Source organism: Cryptomeria japonica, chromosome 8 (assembly GCF_030272615.1).
Source record: "Cryptomeria japonica chromosome 8, Sugi_1.0, whole genome shotgun sequence".
Classification (NCBI taxonomy): Eukaryota; Viridiplantae; Streptophyta; class Pinopsida; order Cupressales; family Cupressaceae; genus Cryptomeria; species Cryptomeria japonica.
The window spans coordinates 463478577-463505894 of NC_081412.1; the positions used below are offsets into that span (position 1 = coordinate 463478577).

General features: G+C 34.9%; 1 protein-coding gene across 1 annotated transcript in view; it reads right to left on the reverse strand.

The window, feature by feature from the left end:
• Positions 1-25929, reverse strand: part of LOC131034950 (polycomb group protein EMF2B) — a 43056-nt gene extending 17127 nt beyond the window's left edge. Inside the window, exons 1-13 of the mRNA XM_057966563.2 lie at positions 25564-25929; positions 23252-23423; positions 23019-23074; positions 15904-16012; positions 15554-15713; positions 15318-15368; positions 14873-15012; positions 14275-14340; positions 14001-14122; positions 13335-13399; positions 7351-7403; positions 7124-7177; positions 6916-6975 (exon numbers count right to left, since the gene is read on the reverse strand). Of these exons, the coding sequence (XP_057822546.1) occupies positions 6916-6975; positions 7124-7177; positions 7351-7403; positions 13335-13399; positions 14001-14122; positions 14275-14340; positions 14873-15012; positions 15318-15368; positions 15554-15713; positions 15904-16012; positions 23019-23074; positions 23252-23423; positions 25564-25568 (1113 nt within the window). The 5' untranslated portion in view covers positions 25569-25929. The remainder of the gene's footprint in view (positions 1-6915; positions 6976-7123; positions 7178-7350; positions 7404-13334; positions 13400-14000; positions 14123-14274; positions 14341-14872; positions 15013-15317; positions 15369-15553; positions 15714-15903; positions 16013-23018; positions 23075-23251; positions 23424-25563) is intronic.
• Between the last annotated feature and the right edge of the window lie 1389 nt (positions 25930-27318).

Here is a 27318-nt window from a genome sequence, read left to right on the forward strand (position 1 = left end):
ATCATCCTGCAAATCAAGGACAAAAGGAGTTAGAACAAGGGTTCATTGAAGAAGCAGATAATTTCAGAAGAGTTAATTAAAGATAGCTTCTCAACAACATCAAGTTGAATATTTACCAAGTTACAAGTGTCAGACGAGGTGGCATCCTAGTCATCACTTCTCCAGTCAGTGTGGTCCACCTCAGCATTTCCAGATTCAATGTACCTAACTCATGGAAGGTGACTCAAACTCCGATGTACCTACCCCAACTATCCATTGGTGGAATTTTCTAGAGAGGACATGTGTCCAAGCAATACAATTTTATCATTGGTCAAGCATTAAATGTTATGTAATGGTTGTAACAAACCCTAATTAGGGTTTTCATTGTTGAATCTTGGCCATTGATCTCGAATTGATCTCAGCCATCGAATTGTATTATGGGCACTATATAAACCCCGACTCTTCATTTTGTAAGGGCAATAGATAGAAAGCAATAGAATAGAGTTAGTGAATAGAGAGTAGTTAGAAGGTGATTAGCTAGTTGATAGAATAGCAATTAGAGTAGAGTAGAGAGAGAAGGCAAAGATTGTTGCCAAGATGTTGTTGTAAAAGACTTGTAACTTCATTGAAGAAATGGTGAAATTTATGGGTCGATTCGACAATTTGCATGGTCTCTATACTTCTCGTATTTGATTTCATGTTATTAGATGAGTGGAAGAAATGTGCTTGATTGATGGTGGAATTCGTATATCCATACTACTAGCAGTTTGTTGATTGCAGACTTACCTTGTGTAGTCAACTGGAATCATTCAGCTTAAGCTTAACTTCAATTGTCGCTTCTTCATTGATATGCATCAACCTGATGGTGTCTATGCCTGCAGTGATGATTTGAACATCATAAAGCTTTCCTTCGAAGATCGCACTAACCTTGTGGAGGTGGTCCTGGGATGTCAAAACAAGACTTAGTTAGAATTTCATCAAAGATCATTCATTGCTCCTACATTCTTAGTATTAGAATTAGATCCTTTCCTCACCCTCCTCTTTTTTCCTTTTTTTTCATATCAAAGCTAGTAAGAGCCTGTGTTCCAGCAATATTCAAAGCAGATCAGACGTTCAATCATCAAATGTAAGTCCCCTTGTGATTCCAGTAAATCACATCATACCACAGAGAGCTTATCCACACGTAGAGATCCTACAACGAAGAACCTTGGAGTCATCCTAATTGATCCTTTTTCGCGATATCTTCAGCAATCAGAGGCTTTACTCAAGAGAGGATAAGGTACCTTTAGGTATTTTATTCTGTGTTTGATAGTGTACAAAATACACGTCAACAAGTTGGATTCCTTCTTTGTGCCTCGCACTACTCCTGGGTCCCAACCGTCGCTTGAGGGCATGGATTGGAACAAGGAGGTCCATGATGCTGCTAAAATGGCAATTGGCAGGTTTTGGAGCTACAACTGTATTCCATTATTTGTAGCCAGGTGAATGTTTTACTAACTTTTATGTTTGATTGTTTGAATTTTTATACTTAAACTTATCTCATTGAATTTATATACTTAACTTATCTCATTGAGTTTCTTTGCGACAAGTCTCCTTATTGGCAAGAAATGGTTGATGCCCTTACCATATGCGGGGCGGGGTTCAAAGCCCCTAGTGAGAGTGATTTGAGGGGACCCATTTTGTCTCAAATGGTGGATGATGTGAAGAAGGATTTAGATGAACAACGCCAAATATGGAGCACTAAAGGTTGCACCATCATGACTGATGGTTGGACGGATAGGAGAAATAGAACTCTCCTTAATTTTCTTGTTTCTTCCGCAGGTGATTGATTAATTTTAGTTTCATATAGTCTTTAATTTTTTATTTTTTATCTAATGGTTTATTGAATGATCATTGACCTAGCTTTATTTTTTTATTTCAGGGGGGCACCGTTTTCATCAAGTCCATTGATGCCTCCGCCCATTGCAAGAATGCCACCTACCTATGTGAGCAGATAGAGGAGGTGATTGAAGATGTGGGTGAGGAGAACGTGGTATAGGTGGTGACCGACAATGCAGCAAATTATGTTGCTGCGGGTAAACTTTTGATTACAAACTAATTTTGTTTGCAAATTAATTACTATCTTGTAGTTTGTACCTCCATTAATTACAATTTACAATGCAACAAATTATGTTGCTGCAGGTAGACTATTGATGGAGAGGCACCCATCTATAGTTTGGACTCCATGTGCTGCTCATTGCATTGACCTCATGTTGGAGGATATTGGAAAAAATCCCATGGGTCAAGAGATGTGTAGAAAGGGCAAGAAATATCTGCAAATTTGTATATAATCATTCATGGGTGTTGGCTCTTATGAGACAATACACGGAGCAGAAGGAGTTGCATTGTCCAGGAATCACAAGATTTGCCACAAACTTCCTCACATTGCAGTCCATGCTTAGGTCTAAGTCTGCCTTGAGACGTATGATTGTTGGTGAGGAGTGGTCTTCCTCATCCTATGCTACCACCCCTGCAGGGAAAGATATGGCAGACTACATTTTTGATGAGCAACACTTTTGGGTCCCTTGTGATGAGATAGTGAAGGTAATTTTTTTATAAATTCTACAATTTAACTTCATGTTTTATAACTTATTATATGTATTCTCTTATTTGCTCATTTTTCTAAATTACACAACATTTTCAATTTTGCAATTTGTTAAGCCCTTGGTGGTTTTGTTGCGAGTTGCGGATGGAGATAAGCCCGCAATGGGCTATATATATGAGGACATGGATAGGGCTAAGGAGGCCATCAGATTCGTCTATGGAGGAGATGAGAGCAAGTATGGTCCCATTTGGGAGATCATTGATAGGAGATGGCATCATCAGCTTCATAAGCCAATCCATGCGGCAGCCTATTATCTGAATCCGGCATTCTGTTTTATCCCTTCTTTCAAGGCTGATGTGGAGGTCCTTAATGGGCTATACGCAATCATGGAGAAGATGGGACCTACTGGTACTTCTCAAATAGACCTTATTCGAGAGCTACAGTTGTTCTCAGATGCACAAGGGGAGACCTTCTCTCGTCTTGTCGCCAAAGACGGTAGGACAACTATGATGCCAGGTAAAAATAAATTGTAAGCCTTAATTTTAGTTTTATTCAATACTATATTGTAACTTGTTAAATGAGTTCATGAGCGAGACTGATTTTATTTATTTTTCTCATTTCAAACTCAGATCATTGGTGGAGCTTTTTTGGCCCAACGACACCAAATATTCAAAAGTTGGCCATTCGCATCTTGAGCCAACCATGCAACGCATCAGGTTGTGAGCGCAATTGGAGTATGTTTGAGCATATACACTCCAAGAGGCACAATAGATTATCTATGGAGAAGATGAATGATCTTGTCTTTGTTCACTACAACCTCCGCCTGAGAATGAGAAAGAATGCATTAGTTGACATCTCTCCTATCATTCTAGATGAGGTTGATCTTGAAGCAGAGTGGGCCAATGAGAATCAGACAGCTCCTGGGACTCCTACAACTATCTTTAGTGATGATGACATTGATTGGATCGACCAGGTAGATATAGAGGTTGAGGCTGTAGCCATGGCAGAGGAGGAGCAGAGATAGGAAATACTGAGACTCAGAGTGACACAGTTGATCCTGATGTTGGTGAGCATGGCATGGTGTCACGGGGAGCGACTATGGCTGCTGAATCATCCAAGACCTACTTTAAACGCCTTCGCAGGGGGCCAAGGCGAGAGGGTGCACGGCCCTCTGAGCCATAGGCTTGTACACTTGTAGTTGTATTTATTATTTACCTTTGGTATTTGTATGAAACATTTGAAGATGATCATATGATGACATGGATTTTTTATTCCATGAGTTTTGTAATATTGTATACATTTGACAATATTTATATATCTATGTTTGTTATTTTCTTCAGCTACAATTTGCGTTTATGCTTATGTGATTGATGTATACTTGTGTATGTAATCAAATGAGCCGAGTTTGATGATGTTATTGTGTCTTTAAGGTGTATTCAATAAAGGGTGGCTGAAACAAGTTTTAAATCTTTAAAAATCTCTAAATTTATTGAGTTTTTCACTTTCCCGAGTCCAGCTGAGTCTGGAGCCGAGTCTGACACTGAGTCCCGAGTCCGAGTCGGCCTTGCCGAGTCCGAGTCGAGTCCAAGCCCCATTTCTTTGGGATGAACATTAGGCACCATCCACTAACCAACATCATTGTCACAAATACAAAGGGCCCTCACTTAGAATTGTTGATTGTTTAGGGCACCACAAGGATGTTGATTATTAGTTCCAAATCCTTAGAGATGCAATTTGAAGAGGTTGGGTCAAAAAATGGGGTGCAATAGTGACAAATGTGACCTATGAGTGCAGAGAAGCAAAGAAGGTGATTGAGGGTCCGACAACCATATTTGGTCAACTCCCTGTTGCGTGCATGCCAAAAATAACGCACTCAAGGACATGGGCGAATCGGTTGGATCAAACAAGTCATTAATAATTATAAATATGTGCAATTGTTTATCTACAACCACCACACTTCCCCTGAACCTTGTCCAAGAAAGAATTTTAGATATCTGTAGAGACTAGATATGCGTCACACTTCATTCTCTTGGAGAAGATGCTTAAGTTGCAAGATGTATTGCAACTAATGGTCATGACAAAAAAGTGCAAGCAGTGGCCCGATTCTAAGACAGACCAAGGACAGAGACAAAGAAGGTGGTAAAGAGTGACATTTTTTGGGCTGATATGAAATGTGTTGTCTCTATCATTGCTCCAATCTTCACAAATCTTAGACAAGTGGACTCTAATGCACCTAGCCTTGGAGAGATGCATGAAGGAATTGATAATTTGTTTGGCCAAATGAAAGTTGTTGTACATGAGAAAGACCCCACATATCATTTCTACCATTATATTCAGCCAACCATTCAGCAAAAGTGAAAGAAACTCAACACTCCCTTGCACATGGCTGCCTATGCATTGAACCGGAAGTGGTATATAAAAAGGCGTAGTAGAGTTACCCCTATGGAAGATCTTGAGGTGAAGGTAGGGTTATTGAAGGCTATTTGATAGATGTCCAATGCTAAGGATGTACGCACCATTCTTATTGAGTGAGAAAAACTCGTCACTCTTAGTGATTATCCAAAAGAGGCCGAGATAAATAGGGAGGTAATGGCACATGAGGACCCAATTCTATGGTGGATTATGCATAGGCCTCATTCTTCAACAACCACACTAGCCATTCATTTATTGTCCCAAGTTTTTAGTTCTTCTTCTGCTAAGAGGAACTAGTCTATTTATAAGAAGCTTGTAGTTGTAAATTACACCTTGTTTCTCACTGACCACAGAACATTTACATACAGCAGTCCAGCAGCCCAATGGAATATTAAGCCAAATAATATGGCACAAGGTCGGTTGGTATTAGTTTAGTGACCTCAAAGAGTCCAATAGTTTGAGTGATAAGAAGTTTGGCATGGACTTTGAGGATGAATAGAAGTGTTGGACCATTGGCCAATTGTTTTTGAATTTTGAATGTAATCGTCATTTTGAATGTAATATATTGATATTCCTTATTTAGCATTTTCATTGTTCAATGCAATGTGTTTAGTATTTCAAAGTTTCATTTGTTATTCCTTATACATTATTTTAAAACTAATTTCTTAATTACCATATGCATTTGCTCTGTCATCCCCCCACCATCCACAAATAAAGACCATTGGCTCCCCCCATCGCCTCCTACCCCTATTCCAATGCTGTATGGAACTATGGTTATATCCCAAAAAGTGGCATAAAGTGGTGATCTGGCAAGCTTCAGGAAAACTAACACTTGATAGGATAAATTAAACTGAATATTTCCCTGAATTTTCCCACCTTAAATTTCTTGCTATTCAATTTTCAAAATGTTTTTCTGGGCCCTAATTTTCAGTTCCAAACTTCTTCACAACCTATCTTTTCACATGCTACTATTTGGCACCATCCAAACCTTTTTTCCACTACTTTTCTTCTCCTTAATTTCTCAGCCCTGGTTTTTCCTCTTAAATTTTTGGCCTGTACTTTTACAGACCCTAATTTTTCATTTCCTATGTTCTAGATCCTCAAAGCCTCATTAAAGGACTAACACCATGCATTCTTCATGCTGTCCTGATTGCATCCATCCATATTTGTAGTATGCCTCCACAAAATGCTCTTTAGGGGAAGAAAAGACTACTCGCAAAACCTTGGACCAAATATGGGGCATCTGTCTCATATAAAAAATAGCCCACCTCAAAACACATCTCTAAAATCATATTAGAAAAAAGTTAAAACCGATGGACATGGAAAATTATGTTTCCTCCTAATAAAAATTACATTTCTTTTACTAGGGAAGTTGGGGAGGTTGATTGTTTTGACTGTGGCCTTTATGACCTATGGAATGCATATATTGCTATCTATGGCACCAAATGTTTTCTAGTGCCTTTGTTTTTTGAACAGGAATTCTACATATGTGGGCTCACAATCTTCTCTCCCAGGCACTCCTCTCATTATGTTTAAATTTCTTCAGCACACATTATTCATCTACTTTTCATTATCTACAGTCCTTTTACCCTGGTCCTCTTTTCTATTTGGATGTACTATGCAAATCCCATTGATTTATTTTTGGTCATTTCTAGACGTTAATATTATTTCTTTCATTCCTTCCCATTGAATTATAATTTTCAAGTTATTTTCTAATCCATCCATTATAAATGCTACAATACCTCACCAAATAGATCAATATTTCAACATAATGTTAAGAATACAGCATAACAAGGTTCTACTGCACGACTTTTATGTCATTTTCTCATAACTTTTCTTGCATTATCTGTAATTTTCCTGTATTAAAGTGACAGGGAGTAATGCGGGCAACTACATAAATAAAAAATCAAGAAAACAAAAGGTGCAGATAAAGCAACCACCTCATATCTCCAAATTTCAGTCTTGAGAGAGACATCCACTGTCTGAAACTCTTCATTAACCTATCAAAAAAATAGATTCGCATTACTTATTCAATAAATAAAATTACTCTCATGAGAAACTGCAAACAATATAATAATAACTTTTTTAGCAAACAAAATAAGAATAGATAAAAAACATATTTGGTCATTTGCATCCAAATTTACTGACCCAGAATGCAAAATTGAATAAATCATGGGAACAAGTCAAATGATGCCGTAATCCCTGAATGAAAATTCAACAAAATATGTTATGATCTCTAAAACACATAAAATCTATAAAAGTAACACAACCAGGCGTACTACTCACAGGCACAAACATAGATCAAAAATACTTCAACTTTAACGAAAGGATGTTGAGAACTTAAAAGAGAAACAGATAAAGGAGTTGATATTAACCTGAAAGCTGGAACAATGAACCAAACAAAAGGGGCATGTGAAATCTTCTGTGACTGTTAAGAAAGAATAAGAAGACTGATAAGTCATATACAGATATGCAAATATACAAACTGCGCCAGGAAAACACAAATGAATTGAGAAAACAAAAGCAGTAAGTATTAATAGGAAGTCAATTCACACAATAAACTCATAAATAATGAAAAGCCAAAACAAAAGAGATAGCATTAATAATGCCAAGATTCATTGTCAAATACAGAAACAAACAAGGTTAATTGCTTATACATATTCAAATTTCAAACAGCATAAACTTTATAATTATAGATGGAATGTTCAAAGTGCATGTTTTTACACAATGCCTGAGTATAAATTTTATTCTCTGATTTTACAGATTAATGAATCCAACAAAGAGCTACACTGGCAAAGCTTAAAGATACTTTGACTCTAAAATAGGGATCTTGTGTAGAATAAAAGCCCTCCCCTATAAAGGCAAATCCTGCATTTAATCATTTTAGAAGTCCAAATGACTTTAGTCTTTTACCGCATCAGGGGGCCCAGGGAGGTGTGCTTTTATCTTCCAGGACACTCCCTTTGATTTCTAACAATAGCTTGATTTTACATGATAACTGAGTATATGAACTATATGTTGCTTCTACGAATCAATAAAATCATCAAATAGTAAGCCCAGAAAAGCTAAAAGATACAATGGCTCCAAAATAGGGGGGTGCAAGCCATGAAAATTGTCTTAACTTCAGCGGGAGAATCATGTCTGTTAACAATGCCATGAAAATTGTCTGTTCATAATCGACCATCACCATGAAACAGGAAAATCTGTGGTTGTCAAGTAAAAAGATTTGGACTGTAAATCTTGACTTTGTCTATCCCAAACTATGCACAGAAACGAACTATCAATCAAATTTCTGAGCATACCAAATTCACATATTCACTTTCCCAGCTGAAAAGAAAGAATGCCCGATATATTTGTCTCTCTAAATAAACTTTTGGTATTTGTGTTTAAAAATCCACCTATCTCAACATTGTGTATAGTGGCCAGGGAAAGAATGATTTAACGTCCCAAGTTCATTCTACTTGCTCCATTTTTTAGAGGAGATGAATTCCAACTTTGTGTGCATCTGTCATATGCTCATAAAAAATAAGAAAGGATCTGAATCTGATCCATCTTACAGAGTGATAAGACATTTCAGAGAGCTAAAAGTCAAAAACAATGATGCTCTCAATCTGCATGGATGCTTAATTGTCAAGGCCTCTCCTTAGAAAAAATTATATCACTCAACTGTTTTACTTTTGATGTATAGAATCTGACTTCATTGAAAAATTAAATAATTTCCCTACATAAGATGGGATAAAATGGAGAAAAACCTAATCCCAATATTGTGAAATTCCAGTTCAACAGTAAATCACTACAGTTATACATGTTTGATATTATGAAGTCACTATCCATATATATTATCCAAAATCTTTGCTCCCTACAGACATTGTTTCTATTATTGGAAACATGTTTGCATATATTTTAACGTGTTATTAACTTAATTTTTTACATGATCCTAGATTGTTGAGATCTGATTTGCATCACACAATGGTTTTGAGATAATTTGTGAAGATGTGAGAGGCATTGGGTACCATGGTTATTAGCCACCAATGGAGTATTTAGAAGCAATCAAATTCAAAGAGGGCTCAGAAGTTCAGGCCATTGATCCTGGATGATGATTGGTGGTCTCGTGGACTACGTCTTGAATATCAAAAGCCTATCATGAGTATGATCAAGTTTGTTCATACAGACCAGCCATGTTTTGCGGAAATCTATGACGGCATTAACTCCATGATAGAAAAAATAAAGTTCATAATAGCACTAAAAGAGAATGACTTCAAAAAAGCATTTTTCGTAAGCATGGAAAAAATCATTCATCACCATTGGAACAAGATGAACAAATCATTGCATATAACACAAAGATGCCTTTTTTGCCAAGGATAACTGCACCATATAGAGATAGTGAAGTTGCTAATGGATAAAAGTTGGCATTCTAAAGACTAATCTCAGATCCAAAAGTGGTGGATAATGTTAGGAAAGAGTTTGGCAGGTTCATCTCAGGACAAGATCATAGCATTTGTTCTCTTCAAGACCAATACAAAGACGATGCTCATACATGGTGGTACCTTCATGGGCAAGATTATTTGTTTCTCCAGCCTCTTGCAATTAAGATTCCATCGCAAGTATTTTTTATTTTTATTTTTTAATATTTGTAGTGTAGACTTTAGTCTTTAGTGCTTGCCATTTTTTATTTTTAAATTGTGTTGGTTTTCTCTCCACTTTCAATAGGATGCAAGTTCTTCTTTGGCTGAACAAAATTGGAGTACATACTACTTTATCCACTCAGTGAAGCGTAACTGTTTGGCTGCCAAAAAAACAGAAGACTTGGTTTATGTCCATTCTAACTTGTGTCTTCTATCACACAAGCAAGATGACTACAAGGAAGGGGCGACGAATAATTAGGGCATAGCCCCTAAGTGTATCAATTTGGATGCATCTATTGCAAGGCTTGCAAGAGTCAATATAGATGATGATGATAAGACTCTTACACATGATGCACCAAGTGAGAGTGGCACTGCATTTACTTGTAGTTCAAAAGATGTTGAATCAAACAATGACCTTGATCTAGATCCTTTTAATGAAGATTGAAGACAATTATCCAAATTTGTTATTGTATTTATTTCAAATTTCGTAGTCGAATGATTTTCATTTGAACCATCCTAGACATATATGATGTATGAAATAATATTGAAATTTTGAATTATCATTTGGCATTTATCTTTATCACTACCATTGATCAATGATGAAGCATCATACTATCCTAGAAAATTATATGTATGCAAAACATTTTAAATATATATACAGCTGTACCCAAACGTACCATACCCGACAAAAAAAAATACTATACTGGTGTACCAAAACTCCATACCCATACCGATCCTGTACCAAAACCAGCAACTTAGATAAAACTCCAAATCTGACTTATAATATTAATTGCTGCTAAGAACACCACACTGCATCCTGAGCAAGGTTTGGGAGAATAGTTAATAATCAACCATGGTTCAGACAACCTTTTGGTTCTTTGAGTTTAGCAAGCATTAGATTTTTTATGTTGATGAGTCTTTGGTTAAGGCATCTTCCATACCTGCTGCAAAGTTCCCCAAAGAAAACACACATTAAAAATCAGGAAATTTTGTAAGGCAAAGAGAACTTAATGATGTTATTTGCACTTCAGTGGCCCCATTCTAGACAATATTGAAGCCCCTTGTAGTTGAATCATGATTTGAAGTCAACGGTAAACTCCAGTATTCACTCAATTGGACCAGTAATATCCATTGGCTCCTAGAAGAAGCCCCAGTGTGCACACAATATCTATAAAGCAATCAATGAACTTCCTAGGATGCAGATGCAACTTCCCCAGCTCCAAATCCTCAGTGTACCAAAAATAAAAAGAACATTTGCAAATGCAACCATACAAGAAAAATATTGAATTAAAAGCAATGCAACTGGCCGAGCGTAAAAGGCAGGAACAATCTGCCACTAAAATGACAAGACAACAAGAACTAGCAGCAAGTTCAATGTTTTAAGCCTCTCTGCAGCAAATATATTTCCATCCCTATCCTTGTAAATTATTATTTCACAGCACCCTCAGAATTTCAGCCCTGTGAGGGTAAATATTGCTCCTCCCCCAAGCCCCATAGTAAGGTGCAATCACTTGCTTTGTTGTGTTTGGTAACATAGCAAAGGAGGAGTCCCTCCTTCCAATCCAACAATTGCATCCATGCTCGCCACCTGCCTAACCATCCACCATGTAGATCTTTTGCTCCCTCATACGAGGCTTAGAAAAGTCTAATGGAAGCTTTCCCACCCTTTTGAACTTTGGACCTTGCTGCCACCAATCACTCAAAAGTTATGCTGATGGTTCGCTTGGAGGCTTATCAAGCTCCATGTGTACCTCTCATGCTTCATAAGGAGATAATATTTTGGCTGCTCTACTTCCTTCAATTGATGCTTCAATAAGAGAGCTCCATAGCAAGATGGAAGAAAAAGTGCCTCTTAATACTGTGCTCGTCCTGTGCATTTTACATCTTGTCGCAAGTGATCAGCAGCTTGTCATTAGCATCAGCAGCTTATTAAACTTATGGGCAAGCATTTTAAAGCCAAAATGGTATCTCCTTATGAAGCTTGAGAGGTACACATGGAGCTTGATGAGCCTCCAAGTGAACCATCTGCCAAATATCCTTCAAAAATCCAATCTTGAAGCAATGCAGCTGCCCACAATGCCTCACCCCACTGAGAAATGGTGAGAGATGAAAACTAATAGCTATGAAGCTGATAACATTCAGGCTAATAGCCACTCTGTCGCAGTTTACGGACCATTGGCTCATCAAGGAAATGTTAGCTAGGCTAATCAGGGTGGTGCTAAGTTCTAACAATATGGAGAACAAGACCCACCAGCAATACAATGGGGCCCAAACAAGGAATAGACTGAGAATTCTCTTGTAATTGTAGTAGTTTGTGATGAAGACTATGATGGTTAGCAGTCTTTAAGTATTTCATGGAGTGTTTCCAAGTTTGCTAAATTGATATTTTTTAGTTGTTGCTTCTTTCTGATGTCTAGGCTTTTAGACTTAATTATCCTGTTATAATTTAGACTGCAATGGTGACATGCATAGTGAGGTCACCTTTGTATCTTACAGAAATATGAGGATCTATCGTAGCAGTAGCACTCGCACCTGATATTTCTTGATACAACTTTCTTTACCATTTTAAACATATGTATTGAGCTGTATCCCAGAAAAAGATTTCATGACATGGAAAAAACATAGATTTTTCCTCTATACCCTGATGCAAAATCACCTCCATTATAGTTTTTAATCTACATGCCATGTATTCATATATCCAAGAATCTGAAAACCAGGGCATTTGATCAAGTGGCCCAAGCTGATAAAGTGATGATTCATAAGTTCATACCAATCTAAAAGAAGATAGTCATATAACCAATGTATTTTCTAGCCATTGATCCCCTTTTTCAATATATTTAGTAGAAATGTTTCTCTTCTGCTGCATTTTGACCTTGAAAGTTTCAAAGTGACTAGAAAATGAATACATAATCCATGCGTAAGTGAATGCACCCAAAAATATTGAGGAATTTGAGCCTGTTCACCACAGAACTAACCAGAACTAATTGAATGTTGTGTAGGAAAATGCTAGAGAAATGGTAAAAGCAAATAGAAGTTTAATCTTAGTTGAAGGTTCACATTTTAAGATTCCTGAAAGTTCCAGGGTCCAAATTTGACCACTTGGCTATTATCTTTAACATCATGGTAAATTTACCACATTATAAGACATGCGCATGATGAATAATTTGTACTTGGTAACACGTTGTAAAACTCAACGCAAGCCATAGTCATCTATATTTGATTGATTACCCCATAATTCACACTATTACGCCTAAATTTTGAGATGCAGATTTCCTAGTGGAATGGTGCCTCTCTGTCTATATAGTACTATAACATTAAACTATTTATTGCTTTAACATTTTATGGCCTTGTAAAAGGTCTACATACTAGTGCATGGCTGCACGCACTTCTATCAAATGAATCCAGTGACAAATTATTAAAAAAATAGACGATGAGAGAAATTTTATTGTACCATGCATGGCTATTTATGATTATATTAATATAAAATTTCTCTTAAGTAATACTGAAAAGAATAAGAAGAGAAGATATATCATAAAATCCATGTACTTTGTAAGCTTATAACCATATAACATCTAAAAATAAGACCATAAATTTATATTTCATGATGGTAATAGGGTATCTTTCATTGTGCATAGTCATAATGGTTATGCACCATTTGAACATGCCAAAATGTTATTTCCAAAAATCCTCAACAAAGAAAACTTCCAAGACACCTTATCAAAATAGTTGCTCACCTTCTGTCTTACGCAGTTTATTGTTATAATATTTGTAATTGAAGACCACATTTCCGGCCCTCATTCTGGAAAGACACATTATAAAACTGCAAAGTTAATTTTACTCAAAAAGAAAACAAAAAAATTATACATAAAAGAATAAGCCAATAAATAAAGCAACTAACTGAATATTACAATACATTATACATAGTAATGCAAGCTAAAAACGGCTTTAGAACAAAAACCTCAGATGATTGATTTGCAAGGAAAAACACCAAAACTTTTTTTTTAAAAGACAATTTGTTACATAAAAGTTTATTCCCCAACACATAAAATAGTAAAATGTCCAAGCATACACAAGAAGATACAAGAGAATGAATTTCACAGCAGTAGAGATTGAAATAACAAATAGGGAATCGTCTCTGCAGGTAAGGTGAAAAGACAGACATCCACTGAAAAAACAGTATATGTCCAAAACAATGGAGTTATTTTCCTTTCTAGGCTCTACTGTACAACCGATTAGAGACAAACAATTGAAGTTAAAACTTATTCATCAATAACAATAAACTCCTTGTTGTATCTCTCGATGCATTTCATCAATCTTAGCTTAGTCAATCAAAAGTATTTTTTCACACTGCCATCAGCATGCTTTGAATATAAAGAAGGTATGAAGAATTGCAATTTTACCGTACAATACGAGGCAACAATGACGTAGGAATGTCACTATAGGAATAAGAGTCATACGGGGAGCTCTCTCTTGGTCCCAACTCCTGGGCTGAGATATCCACTTGCAACCGCATCAATGAGTTCTTCAAAATGAAGATAAGTCAAATAAGTACATAGGCAGTGAAAACTTGGAAGATTGCAAATGAAATATTATTGGAATGCAAATTGTAACATCAGATGACTCATTAAGCATACAGTAAGAATAAAATCCCAACATGAATTTCAATCAACTGACCAAATCATCTGAGTTACTGGGTGCTTTGAATATAAGGTGGTCAACCCCGTTCTCTTGACGAGTATGCTGCCAAAAGAATATGCCACAGACTGAAACTCTCAATTACTTATTTCCAGTTGAACAACTTCAATAATTTGCCTTAATTACAAAGATCTTTTCTGTATTCTCTCAAGAAATGCCTTAAGTTTATAAAATTTACATGCACAAGTTAATATTTCATATTGCAAAGCCTAAAATAACTATAAGCTCTCTGATTAAACATAGGAAACAAATCCTTAAAGAGAAAAATGCTACTCAAAACCATATGTAACATGCAAGCAAGGAAATGGATGGTACAAATGTGATTTTTTTCAATCTCTTGCATTAATTTATAAAATGAGAAGAAAATTGAATTATGAATATGTTTTTGCTTAGGCATTCCAATTACTGATGTTAAGGATATGAAGGTTCATTCATTGCTGGTGAAGAAAAAAACATAATGCACATCAAAAGCAAGAACATTATCAAATCCTCTGTAGTGTTTACTAACTTAAATATGATTGCATCCATTCTATACTCCAAGACCAATCAAGCAAGATGAGACATATAACACATATACCTCAAGAATGCTGGAGTGCAAGTCCACTGAAGATATTACATCAGCTTTGTGCCCCAATTTCAACCTTACAGAACTCTCCCAAGAATTGCAGAGTGAACCCATAGCCAATTTTCCCCACAAAACTTCTCCACTGTAATTCACTGAGAAACAGGCAGCAAAACTTTGAGGAATGAAAACTCACACTGAAGTGCTGTATCACATTCAACTTTATCAAATATAAGATTTGTGTAGAAATCAACGGCTCGCTAAACCTTTTATATGCGTCAAGCAGAACAGATCTCTGTTACTTGCATAAACAAATGAAATTGATAAAAAAAAAAGATAAAATATTTATCATCCAAATAATTTAGTCCAAGCAAACCATGTTTCACTGTCCTTATGAGAACATAACTTTTAGCATTCACCAACATATAATTTATTAAGGGTGTAAAAGTTTAAATTGCACCTAATGAGGGTATCTGCAAGTTCTTCTCTCCATGTAAACTCCTATTGTCCACTGCATTTAAAATATGACTTAGGATTAAGAATAGGCTTGCAATCATGGATTGTCTCACACTAAACAATAAACAGGCCATGATAGTATATTCAATCTATTCCAAATGAAGTGTAGGGCATGAAAAGCATAAACAAATGTACAACCAGAGCATCATATATTTAGCATGATGGGAAAATAGAAAATACCACAATAAACAAGTAAGATTGTCAGATTATCAGTAACTACATCCTCTGAAAGCTTCCCAATTTCAGGTAAAATAAAACTAACAGCGGATTGCTCATTACACCCTTGTCGAGTTGATGCTTTGAGTAAGCATGTCCGGCCTGAGCGAAAGACTGCAGAATCCTATTCACAACAACTACTGCATCAGCACAAAATGCATGGTATAGAAATGCATAAACATTGACATAGCCATCTACAAAAAATAGTCATAAAAGATTGCAATAAACTTAAATGGGCAACTAGCTAAAAAACATCATCTGTTTAAAATTACAATGTGGTGACTGCAAAACTCCAAAAAGTTGAGCATACTTACCCCCAGAGAATCAGAAATTGGACTTGACACTAATACATAGAGAGGAAAGACATTTTGCTCCTGAACCTCATTCCTTACGAATCCAGAGAAAGTGATGGTCATTTTGATTCTACCAGAGTAAAACAAAACAGATTCTATTAGAAATTCAGTACTTACCACTAAAGAAACAACTGCACAGTAATTGCCATAAGTAAATGCTTTATTAAATTCAAAATAATGAAAAATGTTTACAGTAAAGATAACAATTTTTCATTTCTATGGAATGCTTTTATGTTTTGTCATTGTTAAATGAATTGTTATACAGTACAGTACAGACAAAGGATATGAATAAGCAATAATCCTATCCATTCTATGTTAGTGTTCCCTTCATTCTAGGACTTCAGTAGTTCAAAACTAGTGACTTCTGATAGTCAGCAGGGTCAGATTAATAATTTTAAGTTGGAATCAAACAGTGGCCACAAACCTCTATTTGACTGTTCTAATATACTCAACAGAGTCAACACTAATATAGAGGGGCCATTTATTTTGGCCCAGTGATCAGCTGAAAATTCTTATGGAAACCATTACTGGAAATCACTATCAATGTATATAATTAAAAACAATCACATGATGATTAACATATATAAATGCTTTAATTGTAATACCTATATCATTACTGTCAATCTGACTTGATAGAAGACTGTGTTTTTAATGTATTTGTTTACCAATGTGCTCAGCAAATCATCTTAGCGGTTTCTACTCAAGATTGGAGAATTCATCTCAAAGATGTTTTCCACTTAATTTTTTCTTTTTAAATTTACATCGACTGTGGCATATTTGCAGATTTTGGATATCAGGGTCAGTTCAAAAGAGGTTTTTGTCACTTTAAATTTTCCTTTTCTCATAGTAATAGATTATTTCCACTTTATTTCACTACCATGCATCTGCCTTTTATCTGCACCTGCATTTCACTCTCCCAATTGTCCTCGTTTCCTCTTATTTTTGTTTCCACCATTTCTGCCTATATTTTAGTTTGCCCAATATTTAGCTGACACTGAATGCATTCTTGTGTGTTTGCCATAAGTACTGCTCATAGCTTATTCTTCATGCTGCTCCCCACAGATTCTTTAACACGGTTGGTTGAACCCACATAACCAATCAATTTTGCATTTTAAATCAAATATACATTTTTTTTGTTCCATAAACCATCTCTATCAAGCGTTGTTACTCATTATCTGCATACCACCATGCATAAGCTTTGTTCTGTGTAGTATACCATTATTGAACTGTCAGCATAGGGACTCTTTCCTGCATTATCTTTCCTTTAAGATAAGAAGACCTGCAACTAGTTCAACATCTATCCCAAAAAGTATCGAACATCTTAAACACCTAACCATCATGTCGATCTTATTGTACCTGTCGGTGCCCACTGTCTCATATTCTTCTGAATGTAGAGACGAATCCTGCTTATTCTCATACAAAAAGCAAAGCTAACCAATAATTCAAAAACAAGTGTCATATGATATTCTGACAAATCCCTGCTTATAAAGTGGTTGAATTTTGTAATTTATCAGTTATTTAAGCCATCATACTAAACTTTGAAATTGTACATTATATTATGAAAACATATAACATAATAAGATAAAATTATTATAAAAAATTGAACATAAACAAATAATTGATTATTTATTATTTTTATTCAAAGTTACACGGACACGGACACGGAAAAGGATACCGATATGGTATCGGATACAAATATGGCCATTTTTCAAGACCTCTCATTTGGATATAGCAGGATACGTCATTTATAAAATAGACTTATAATTTAGAGTTTGATTTAAGAATGTAATTTAATTAATCTAAAATATAAGTTTAATATTTACTATTTCAAATTTAATTTTACAAAATAATACAAGCTAACTGTCAAATTTTAATTAATTATTATTTTAAAATAAATTAAATATATTAAATAAAAAATAATACAATTATTATTTAATTTCATCAAAATTAAAACACTTTGTTGGTGAAGCGGCCACCAAGATTCAAATCCCTGCTGGGCCATTGAGCTCGCAAGAGGCCTTGTGCCTTCGCTGGGGCATTGAGCTCGCGGATTTGAACAAGTGAAGTGTGGGGATGAGGTCCTCCGTTTGTGACCTCACTGGTTCATAGCTCCGGGTCAAAAGCGTTTCACATGGAGCTGGAGGGCGTGTCGTGCCAGCATCACCGGTCACGTTAAAAAATTTTACCAAGCATAGTTTTAAAAAAAAAAATCATCAAAATTATAAAATTTTATAATACATTAATATTAATTATAAAGAGATAAAACTAAATATAAATTAAAATATTAATTTTACTTTTAAACGCAAAATGAAATACAATAAAAAGCAAATAAAAAACACATGGTCTACTTCTGACTTTATACAATGAAAAACAATTATATTTAAATATAATGTTAGAACTCTAAAGTTAAAAGAAAATAGTCCTGTAAATTGTTTAAATGAGGTGTGCAGAGCAGGAACAAACACAAAGAAAGAAACTAAACTCCAATAATTAAAAACAACCAACAATGAAAAATGCATAGGAAGCAGCGAAAATGAAACGTGCAGAACCCAAATAAAATCGTGCAGATGCTAGACCTTGCCAAAACCATGTAGGGATAACTTGCAACAAGCATATATTTATACAAAAAAATCTCGTTTTGGGGGCTAAATTTACAGTTGACTGTAGATTAAGTTTCCAAATTCAACCCATTTCTTTTAGAAATTAAATCCCAGCAAATCCGGCACAGGATAAAATCCAGCAAGTTTTTGGATACTTCTGGAAACATTTTCATGTCGTACCAACACTGTATCCATACCAGGTACGGTGGTATGCGTACCAGAGGTGGGGGGTGGCATTTCCAGTAACTCTGTTTTTACTCAAAAGTATTTAGTAAAAATTAAAAAAGTTTGGTTTTTTTGGTAAAAATTAAAGTAGTCATACATATGGTTTATCTAGATAACAAAATTGTTGTAAGCTCCAATTATTTATACCATTACGCATTATACTTTAGACGTATTTAAGGATGAATCCAAACATATCTAAATTGAGTATTTGAATTTCTGGGAGAAAAAATGATGAAATGTGTAGCAATGATAATGAAGAAACAAGTGACATAATGGTGCCAATGTGAAACAAGAACAAAATAAATCACAATTGCTATGGTAACAACCTACCCAACTTCCGATACAGTGTGTGCTATTAGAAATTTAATTCAAGAAGTTTTTGGTTTATATATAAAAATATGAGCAAGTCAAAAGAAAAAATAAATTGCATTTATATAGCTTAGTACATGATGAATAACACTATGAATGGCAAGTGTACTAATTGAAAATATTTATTATCAATTGTTCTAATGGATATAGAGTACAAAAAGTCATGAGAAGATATATCGGTCTCATCTCATCGTGAATAGACTCATCAATCACTATCATCATACATTAGTGAATGATTATTTCAATCGGCAGAGAGGTATCATGGTTCAATACAACAAATAATTTTAAAGATTACCAAATCTTTTAAGTTTTTGATGATTTACTAGACCAGAAAATGAAAGAATTCTAATTGCATGAGTTCAGAAAATACATCCATCATGAGATTAAATTATTGAAATCTATATAGTCAAGAAGTCACAAAGAAAGCAAAACATGTTGATGAAAAGGACGCTTACATTAAAAAACAGGATTTATCAACCTCCTAGCAGAGGAGAACAGGGAGTACAGGGAAAATCTACATAGGAGGAGCCATGAGAACCAGAACACCTGAAGAGATTCCAATCCTTCACAGAAAGATTCAGGTAGCCAAAAAACAGCATCTGGTTCTTCAAGATTTCAACAGGGTTCAGCTACATCAATGGTCTAAAAGTGGTGTACCAAAATGAAGTGTTGGGAATGGCAAGTTCACCAATAATGCCTGAATTCACAGAATAAGAATACACTCTGTCAATTAAACACAAGGTGATGGAGCCAGGGGTTCGTTTCAAAATGGTTCCAAAGGCCAGCCATCCAGAACCAAACACAACAACAAAGGGCAACCCTCAGTACCAGTCAGAGTATCTGATTCTCCACTCCTCTATCTACTTCATCCAAATTTAATGAGTGGTCTGCTGGTTCTTTTGTTCTTTTCTTTATGATCTGTTTAGAACCAACTTTTGCCGAAGCTGCATCTTGGAGTTATGCAGTCACTATGCCAAGTCCAGAGGTGGTTGTTATGGGCATGTCATCTAGGATTATAGTGTTTTTATTTCTGTATTAAATAGGACTCTGCCTGAAGGTGCTGAAACTGTTTCCAATTTTGAGCTATGGAATCATTTTTGTATGATTTCAGCAAACCTTTAGAGTTAAACATTGTAATATAACACTGTTTGAATGTATACAGCAGTTGGAACTAATAATGTCTTATCTGGATGGGACTGGCCAGTTGAGACTGGGATTTCTACACTTTCAGTTCTGTTTTGCTTTGCAGATTCTGACAGTTTTATGGGTGAGGACTCTGTTGCTGTAAGTACCAATTTTTGCATGCCATAAATTGGGTCAATAGTTTATGGTTTAATGATGATTAGACAGTATTATCATGATGCATAAAAGTGATTATCAATCTTAATTCCCAAAATGTTCTCCCATCAATCAAGTCCCCAGGGCCATCCTTAGCGAGCTTTCCATCCAGCATTAACTTCATCTTTGTACATGTCATTTGACTTAGGACAACCATCTTCTGGACCTCAGTTGAAGCAGGAATAAGGCAGCAAACAAAAAAAAATTGGTAAATGTTTTGTCTTCTCTGCCTTGTTTTGAGCCATGAGGAAACCACCTCTTTTTACAGGTGTCAATTGCAAAACTGTCAGATTGGTTTCACTTGTACCCCGACAGTCTCACAAATGATCTGACAGTCTTGTAACTGCCACAGTGATTTCACTTGTGCTCCAGTGGTCACATAAGAGGCCCAGTAGTCTCAGACCCACTTGTCTAATAAAATCAACAGTTTTGCCTAATTTGCAAGATAAAAAGTTAGCATCATCTTCGCGAACTTTTGATTATTTTCAAGCCTAGTGAGCCCTTTTCCCTTCTTTGAGCATATTTTTGTCCCCCTTTCTATAAATTAAAGCTTTCAAAGCCTTTGCAACCAGATAAGGGGAGATGGAGTCATTGTTCAGTGATTTGTTCTTCATATTTCAAGAAAAGCAATCAAGTACTTTGCTCGTTGCATCTCGCAATTAGTTCACAGCTCCTGTGGTGCACGAACTTTTGATTATTTTCAAGCCTAGTGAGCCCTTTTCCCTTCTTTGAGCATATTTTTGTACCCCTTTCTATAAATTAAAGCTTTCAAAGCCTTTGCAACCAGATAAGGGGAGATGGAATCATTGTTCAGTGATTTGTTCTTCATATTTCAAGAAAAGCAATCAAGTACTTTGCTCGTTGCATCTCACAATTAGTTCGCAGCTCCTGTCCACCTCTCATCACCATTTGCAACCCATTCTTTTCAGGTGTTTCAATCCGGTCATCAATCACAGTCAATCTACACTGATTTCTCATTCTAGTTTGTAGCCTGTTCCCTACAACTGTATCAAACTTTGGTTAGTTTAGTGTTCCTCACTCAGACTGTGGGTGACATGTCTTACTGTAGTGAGGGTACGAGACTGGAGCAAACCTTACAAATGAATACCCCCCTACAGCAATACTAAACCTCACCCATATTGCAATAAACCACAACCTCTGTGACATATCCTCTATATCATGTGCTGCCTTATGTAAAGCCAGGATTTGAACATGGATCAGTCTCATACAAGTGAATCGCTTTCACATTACACAGAAAGCCCTTGAACAGTCATAGTATCAGACTTATTTAGGATAAGCATGACATAATCCAAGTTCACAAGAAAAACCCAGCTCAAAGACATGTTCCAAATTAAGTGAATTTGAAGAGGTGACCGACGCACCTAGTGCTGGGTCCATACAAACATAATTACGATGATTTGATTATTTCATCGATCACAATGTTTGTCATTTAAAGGTGAGGTGCATCCAAAAAAAAGTTATAATGATGGAGATATCCACTATTTGGTCTAGAGTGGGTACCATTACATAATCACATAATAATACAAATTCATCACACATCCATATTAATCATGATCCAGCCCATTCCCTTTTAATCATTTTACCTTGAACTTGTCATATGACTAAACAATAAATAACAATAACTAAAGAAAAGGTATTCTATCATTGAGAGACCTTTAGATCCCATTTAACTGTCAAAATTGTTGTCACTAATTCTTGACAATAATACAGTCCTCATCCTGAATGTATAAAATGACCAAAGTATCAATAACCTATTTAACATTGAAATCATCATCCATTTCTATAAATACAATTAACATCAAGAGCAGAACACCAGCATACACCATTTTAAAATTTAGACCTCAACAAATATGGAATTTGAACATTGCCCATGATAGCCAAACATCCAATCTAGTGCATACATAGAACACTGTCGTTCAAAATTGCTTATTTGGCAAGCAAGAGAAAAGATTTTCCTGCTATTTCACATGCTTTGGTTGAAAACATCAACACCATTTTTCAATCAATTAAGATGAAGACACTAATTTAATCTTGCTTTTGGCCTGTCTTCTCTGTGTATATTTCACCACAATTGAAATTATTTTTGTATATAATTTGCTTGGCAATGGCATAACATTCTGAAGAGTATATAAAGACTAAGAGGAAAAACATCAAGAGATGCAGATAGAAACAAAAATACAATTAAAAACAGAATAATTGATGTAGCATTGATGAAGACTTCAATTATGTCCATTGTTGAAATTTTTATTCTTTGGACAAGGTAAGTGATCGACAAGATAACCAATAATCTAAGTATACAGCCAACTAGATTAAGGTAATGAAATGATTCTCTAAAAAATTCGATCCATGTTCAACTCCTTTGGTGTTCTGTAAACATAAAAAGGTAATAAACATAATTGCTCCCCTACTAAAATTTGAGAGTAGTCTTGACAAAGTCACCTTTGTTATTTTGCTTCCTTAACATTTTGCATATATAACATATATGTAAAAATAAGGAAATTGAATACTAAAAAATAAACCTACCTCTTTCGTCGTTTGGCTTGTATTTTGTAACGCAAACATCGTTGAAGAAATAGGGGCTACAAAACACAGGAAATTACAATGAAATTATATCAGAAATTCAGATCAACCTTGAATTTGTAATACATCATACAAGAGAGCAGAAAGTTCTAGCCTACCTATCAAAGTGACTACAATATAGAGAAATGCAAAAACTTTGCTTAAAAACCATCTTGCACAAGGAAAAAAGAAAGTACATGTCTTAAAGCTCGGCGCTGAAGAATGTTGTAGAATTCTACAGGCTTACAGTAGGTGGCTAAGCTTTCTTCAACAGCATATTTCTCTTCAGGTGAAAAATTATACATTTGTGATTCCTGATAGTACATTTGATCAGCACTCCTTGAAATATTGCGATTACGTGTATGATTCCTGAAAATCAATTACAGAATTAGGATCATCGATTCGTTCCTTCAGCCGTACAGTTTGCATGATACAATCTGCATAAGAATTCAAAACCTTTACAGAACCTTTACTCAAAGCTGTAGAATTACAATTGATATGGTTCTCAGGTTGATAAATCTATCATAGCAGTGAGGTCAATTTCAGGATAAGGTATATTCATAGCTTACTGGAAAGGCAACAGCAAATACATAATCATCTAGTATATAAAGCTAGAATGTAGCAAAACATCCACTCGCCTTAACAATTTCATAACAAGATCTGATGGTCATGATCTTCTACACATGACGGCTGGTGAAAATGGATCACCACTAGTATTATTTAGTGAGAAAAGCCATTCACCCCCTAAGGAGACAGACATGTATCAATTGCAAAAATTGAGAATATCAGTTCCTAGATGAATTAAAAAAGCCGGTTATTACATCAGACAACCTTAGAGTATTCTCTGCTAGTGGAATTTAGTGCTCTAGACAGAAACAATAGGATAAAAGATTCTGTTTGACCACTGTAAATCAGAACTCTTTCAATTTTAGGACAACCCATTTGTAGGTCACAATTCAGTTAAATTTTACGTCAGTCAATACCAATAAACTAAGTCGATAAGGTAACATGTTGCAGACCCTCTGGCCTTTAAGATTTCAAAAACTGGGAAGACTCAGCATGTGCCAATTGATGAAAATGGAGGGAATGGTGTCAGAATTGCCCTTCACCAACTATAGCGTTCAACATGCAGCAATAGAAAAAAAAATGTAAATGTCAGCATCTAGATGAACAAACAACTAGTTCTCACATTGATCACATGGGATTTAATACTCTCGGCCTCCAAAGCCTAGTGTTCCAGCAAGGAACTCAATAAAAATATATAACATCCTGTTTCACCTCAGTTTAAACTACCGCAAGCTTAACAAACTGCCATTTATAAGTAACACTAAGTAAATGTTCTTAAATCAAATTACAACAAACTAAGATTTTCATGTAAGTGTTAACATGTTGTAAGCCCCAACAAAATAATGAAAGCAAAGCTCATTGAAGAAAGGCAGAAACTGATTGGAAACCGCATCCAAACAAGTTTACAATTTAACCCTTCATTAATATTTGTATACTAGAAATCTCAGGCTGCTAGAACGGTTGGCCAGGCAACTCTGCTATTTCTAGTGAGATATAGGTTCAAGGTAGCTAAAGACATCAAGGCCTCCAGCCCCACCTTCATTGTAATTGGGCTTGGTTTTGGCCCTAAAACTCGTATGTGTTCTCTAAAAAGGCTCCGACCTCATGTTAGAAAAATAAAAGCCTGAAAAGCTAATTACTCATAGTAATTTAAAAATGTCAAAAAAAAAAGCATGTTCGTACTAAAACATGTCCACGATTCCCAAACAAGTTTCATTACCCTGAGGATGAGTGACATGGCTGAATCAAATCGTTGAACAAGAAACATCTACGCCAAAAATCCACAAAAGTGTGTCTGAGAAAATCTTTGTTCTAAAATCTGACAAATTTAAACTTAAAGCTAACTTAAGCTGCATTCAGAAACACCAAATGCCGAACGCGTTTCTGATAAGCGTAGAAAAAATGCTTCTCCTATCAAGATATCTCGAAAACTTTCGCAGGCAGTTTAGAGTCGCCATTATTAAAAGCTCGGCGAATAAGTTCAGAACACCCTACCCCTTATAATTTGCAACTTAAAACAGCTGCCGAAAATCAAGTTAAAAATAGAGAACAAATAATTTACGATTTGAACGATTTTGGCGGCTGGAATTGCGCCGATCGAACTATGAAAGGGCTCCAAAACAAAGATTTGTTCAAATACTAAGGAATTCTTGCACCGTCGAGCTGAACGCTCAAGATTTTTTCTCTAAAAAATGTGACTAGGTTTACTCCAAAACATGACGACAGCTCGAATATCGGCCAGAAATTAAATCTTATATACACATTTTCAACATATGTAAATATATGTAAACAAGGAAATGACAAAAAGATGAAAATGCTGCTCAGGGTTTTCACTACAGCGCAGAAACAAACAAAACTAAAAATCTCTGGACATTAAATTTTTTGTGTGAAAATAAAACACAGAAGAAGAAGAACAGAAAAAAAAAATATGATCGTTACAGACCTCATGGGTGAAACTGCAGCTGAAGAAGCCCAGGCGAGAGTGCGTGTATGGATTTTTGTGGTTGCTTATCAGATGTGTTGGGAGAAAACATTAAGAGTTTATTCGAGTTGAGTTAGTAAAGGATTGATTAATTAATTACTTTGACGCAACGGCCCTTTGCCCTTACTTTCAAAATGCAGGCCTGCAAGTTTTGTTTTAGGGGGAAATAAAATAGCTAAATTTCCTCTTTCTCCCTCTTTCCGGATGCCCGCTATGTATAGCAACTTTTTTCCTGCGATAAAACTGGAGTGATAGAAGATAACATTTTACTTGGGATGCTTAGGAAAATAGAGAATGGCCCAGCTTGGCTTTGTTTCTTCATCCCATTCCTTTTTAATTTAGATCTAAGGTCGGGAACTTTAAAAAAATTATTTTGAAAATTTGACCTACTTTATCTTTATATTTTGAAATTTTATTTTAAATCTTTTTTTATTTAGAGGTTCGAGAACTCTATATTTTTGTTTTGAAAGTTTGATATAATTTATCTTTGTATTCTTTATTTTTAATTTAGATCTTCAAATTTTTTATTAATTTAGATCTAAGGTCTCGAACTTTACAAAAATTATTTTGAAAGTTTGACATAGTTTATCTTTGTATTTTGAAATTTTATTTTAAATCTTTTTTTATTTAGATCTTAGGTTCGGAACTCTACATTTTTGTTTTGAAAGTTTGATATAATTTATCTTTGTATTCTTTTTTCCTTAATTTAGGTCTTGAAACTCTATACTTTTTGTTTGGAAGTTTAATGTAGGTCACCTTTGTATTTTGAATTTTTTTAAAATTGTTTCATTTCTTTTTAATTTAGATCTTAGGCTCCCAATTCTACATTTTTTGTTTTGAAAGTTTGATATGGATTACCTTTGCATTTTGAAAGAAAAAAAAAAATCAACCCATTCCTTTTAAATTTAGATTTCAAGACTGAACTCTACACTTTTTGTTTTGAAAGTTTGATATAATTCATCTTTGTATTTTGAATTTTCTAATTTTAATTTTTAAGTTTAGTATGGTGCTGAAATTTTGGTTCGATTTGTTTTTTGAGTATATTGAGTTTGTTAAGTGTGAAGATTTGTAGAGAGTTTTTTTGAAAATGGAAGTTAACTATTTATAGATAAAGTAAATTTTGAATAATTTATTAAATTTAGAAATTATTTAAAAAAATGAAGCACGCCAATTTTTTTAAAACGTGTGTGAGAGTGATTTGAATATATAACTAAGTTACAATCCAAAGATGAATACCCAGAGATGAGTATTTTGAAAGTTTGACATAATTTATCTTTAACTTGGTATTTTAAAATTTATTTTAAATCTTTTTATTTTTTATTTAGATCTTAACATTTTTTTGTTTTGAAAGTTTGATATAATTTATCTTTGAATTTAAAAAATAAAAATTAATCATCCTTTTTTTTTAATTTAGATCTTCCAAACTCTACACTTTTTGTTTGGAAGTTTGATATAGTTCACCTTTGTATTTTGAAATTGTTTTTAAATCGTTTCATTTTCTTATAATTTAGATCTTGGGCTCTTAATTCTACATTTTTTGTTTTGAAAGTTTGATATAATTTACCTGTGCATAAATTGGAAACTTCTTTTAAATCATCCCATTCTTTTTTTAATTAGATCTAAGGTGGGAACTCTACACTCTTTGTTTTGAAAGTTGATATAATTCACCTTTGGATTTTGAATTTTCTAATTTTGATTTTAAGTTTAATATGGTGC